At 34.2% G+C, this 4,132-nt stretch overlaps 1 protein-coding gene across 1 annotated transcript in view; it reads right to left on the minus strand.

Moving 5' to 3' along the window:
* Window positions 1-3,379, minus strand: part of LOC125873559 (uncharacterized) — a 14,687-nt gene extending 11,308 nt beyond the window's left edge. The window contains exon 1 of the mRNA XM_049554466.1: window positions 2,986-3,379. Within this exon, the coding sequence (XP_049410423.1) occupies window positions 2,986-3,379 (394 nt within the window). The remainder of the gene's footprint in view (window positions 1-2,985) is intronic.
* Between the last annotated feature and the right edge of the window lie 753 nt (window positions 3,380-4,132).

The following is a 4,132-nucleotide window of genomic DNA, read 5'->3' on the forward strand; positions in this document are numbered from 1 at the left end:
GCAACCAGATCCTGTCCCAAATCAGCAAGAACTTCAACAACACAACCAACAACTTCAACAACCAAAATAAATCTTTTCTTGGAATTAAAAACGAGTTGGTGTGTGGGGGTATAAACCAACCAATACTAAGGATCATAAAATCCCTCAATATACAATAGGTTTCAGCTCAAGAACACAACCAAATCATGTCCCACAACCAACAATAACTTCCACAACACAACTAACAACATCAACAACAACTAACATCTTCAACAACAAATCCAATCTTTTCTCAAATCATAAAATGAGCTTGGTGTGTGGGGGAAAGGATCAAACCACACTAAAGAACTCACATACCTTATTAGGGATCACCCCCGACAAAAATCCACGACGATCCTTAGCTTCTTCTTCTCTTTCTCCTCTTCTTTTCCTCTTCTTTCTCTCTTATCTTCCAAGCCCTAACTCTCCCTCTTACTCTCACTCTTTAAAATGGGACAAAAATGATCCAAACATCAGTCTAACACCTCAATATAACCCAAAGAAAAGATTAGGGAAAAGACCAAAATACCCTTAAAATTTTCGGACTAAACAAACTGCACTGTGCGACTGTGCGACTGTGCCAACAACCCAACTTCCAAAGGGCATAACTCACTCACACGAACTCGGAATCAAGCAAAATCGGTGGCGTTGGAAAGATCATTTCAAGGGCTTTCCAGACATAACTGGAAATTCGCCTAAATCATTTTGAGCTAGGAGTTACGATTGCTCAAAGTTGACCAAAAACTCTCTTTTTTTTTTTTTCCATACTTAGCCAAATTTTCCAGATTCTTTCCAAAATGACTATTTCCAATTCAACTCTTCTTGGAACTCAATGTGCTACACCTAGGGACACTCAAGAAATTTTATTCCTCGGTAAAATCTCACTCCACATGAAGGACGGCTCGAGTCTTAGTTCGAAAAATTCTCTGGGATGTTACACCTAATAGCTATAAAGAAGTTATTTCTAGTGCAAAAGTAGATCGATGGGTTGGTGCTATGGGTGAAAATATTGAGTCTCTTTAGAAGAATCAAACTTGGAAGCTTGGTTCATTGCCAAGGGGATCAAAAATAGTCAAACATCATATTATCTAAGATGTTGTATCTAAAGGGGTTGTTGATGTAAAGCAAGTATCTAGACATAATAATACAGGAGATATGATGACCAAGACAATCCGGACCAATAATTTTAGGCATTGCCTAGACTTGATTGGTGTGAGTTGTACTCAGTAAGCCCTTTGGAGGGTTGGGAGCAAGGCAAATATGTGTTATTTCAATGATGAAAGGAATTCAAGCCAAAGGGAAGATTTGATAATTATGTCTTGAATTATTCTCTTGTTTATTTTAGGAAACTATAATTCCTATTTGTTTAGTTAGGAGACCCTTTGTCCTAATAGATTTGGAAAAGGAAATTATTGTTCTTATAGGATTGGGAAAACATTTTACATATAGGTTTGGAGCCACTTGGGATCTATATATAGGGGATATAGTTGGGGATTCTTAGACATGATACACAATGTAGTCCTAAGGGCTTATAAGTGGTCATTTGGTTGGGAACAAGTATCCCAGGATTAGTTATCCTGGGATAACTTATCCCACCATGTATATGTGATTAATTATCCCATCACTATGATCTAAATGGTGGGATAAGTTATTCCAAACATGACAACCAAACAAGATACACAAATTTTATCCCATCACTATTTATTTTCTTTTCCCATCACTATGATATAAAAGTATTGTAAGCTTCTTCTTTTCTTTCATAGTGGAAAACTCTCTCTGCTTTTGTTGGTAGGATTAGGCCTAACCTAACTTCATTAAATCATTATGTTATTCTACTTCTCTATTTTTTCTTTGTTTGTGATTGTGTGCTAGTTAATCTACGATATTTCCGTATCAATAGAGATACAATGCAATTCCATTTAACCTTGTGAATGAAATTGGATATATCTTCAAAAATCCCACTATTTCTCTTCTTCCACCTTTGAGTTTGGTTATTATTCATTTCTTTTTGTAGTTCAATTATTGTTTTACCTTGTTTTGACTTTTGTTCAGGTTGATTTGTAAGATTGTCTATATTATCTTGCTATAACTTTTTCATTTATGTTATTTCTTTTTCTATACTACTTTTGATTGTTTTTCTCTTGAGCTAAGGGTCTATCATAGATAGCCTCTCTACCTAGGTAGGAATAAGGTCAATGTACAATTTACCCTCTTCAAATCTCATTTTGTTGGATTACATTGGGTATTTTTCTGTTGTGAATAATTAAACATTATAAAAACAGGTAAACATTCTCCAAAATACAACAACCATTCCAAATATTTTCAGTACGAACAACACATTTGTGTGTACACTTTTATATATTTTGATTCTTATAATACATAATTCGACAAAAAAATGGATGTCAATGACTTCCCTAATAATTTCTAAAGTAAAATGAGTAACCTCAAAGCTTAACCAACATATAACTATACTACCTGTAGGTAGAGTTGTTAGATAATGAGCTACATCCATTATTCTCTTGAATAATTAATGGAAAAAATGGATATTCAAAATACTTTTCAATGAGTATTAGAAATATTAAATACTCCTATTAAATATGAGAACATAACAAACTTTACTCCTAGCGGCCATTATACAAATTTTCACATTTTGTTTGGTAAATTGCAAGTACTTGTAACTAGTATGATAACATTCACATTTGACAGAAAAGGAAACAAATAAAGTACTCCGTAAAGATTAGAGATTGAACAAAGTCCATGGACAAGGATACATATGTAAAGGCCAAGGGGTGAGACAGGTGATTTAGAATTTGTCCTTACACACAACTATTGTTCCAAGTGCATTAAATTTATTTGGAAATTTAGTATACACAGTGAGCCATGTGGTAAGTGTTGTTTCTTTTAATTGATGCAAACAACTGAATAAATCTCTACCTACTATATACCGAAGAGCTTGTGGAAGCTAACCTTTTGAGTTTGGCGACTGCTTTGAAGGAATCATCCAACTGAATGAGGCAAAGAATTGGTCGATATCCATACTAGGATACTGAGATTGGACATACTTTTTAACTGAAGTCTTACTTCGGAAAGCATTTTTCTTTCCATCTTTTGGTGCCTGAAAACGCTCCAGAAGATACAAATATCTATCTTTGAAGGTGCCTGAATTTGTAGCTCTTTTCCCTGTCCTCCAGCCCCACTTATCACCAACATTTGGCCAATCCACAGGCGCATATGGTAAACCTTCACCAGAGTCATACTCAGAAACTAGATAAAGTTGAAGCCCAGTTTCATTGATTCTAGATGCACTCCCATTATATACAACAAGTGCTAGACTCTCCCCAACCTCCTCCTTGCTTGACATTTAGATGGAAATCTCTAACTCTGTTGATACCAATGACGGTCTAAAACCTTGAAAAAATAAAAAAGAAATGTCAGAAGTCCACATCAGAAAGCAAACTGTTTTTGGTTGTAATAAATATAATGTAAGAACAACAAATATTGGCAACCTGACCAGTAGAATGCTTGTGTATAATGCAACATGCTTGACATAAACATTTGAATTTATACAACACTTTATCGGTTTCCCCCATTAATACTATGTTTTGAATTTACTTCACCCCTAATTTTAGAAGACAACAATCAGCTCAACTATATATTTAATTACACTTTCTATTTATAGGAGACAGTTCCATTTAGAATAGGTAGTTAGAGTTTGCACTTTTATTTAGTGGCGGAACTAGTTACTGGCAATGTAGTTAATTGGATCCCCTTCACTGAAAAATTATATTGTTCAATTATGACAAACCTAATCTTTCTAGTTATGTGTAAATTGTTGAATCCCCTTGGCATAAGGGAAGATACCAGTGTAGTGGACAATGGGGTTCAAAATTTGTTTTAGATCATATATTAAAATCTTAGGTGTACATTCTAGTATTTATCTCAAAATGTATTTTCTAAATCTCTATCAGCCAATGCTATAATTGCATCTGGCAACTCCAGATTACCTGTTTATAAATAGCAACTGGCACTTGATACATTCCAGTTACATTTTATTCTACAAAGAAAATGAAACGTTGGACCATATATATATATATAGAAATAAATTTTAAAACTC

Source organism: Solanum stenotomum, chromosome 8 (assembly GCF_019186545.1).
Source record: "Solanum stenotomum isolate F172 chromosome 8, ASM1918654v1, whole genome shotgun sequence".
In the NCBI taxonomy this organism is placed as follows: domain Eukaryota; kingdom Viridiplantae; phylum Streptophyta; class Magnoliopsida; order Solanales; family Solanaceae; genus Solanum; species Solanum stenotomum.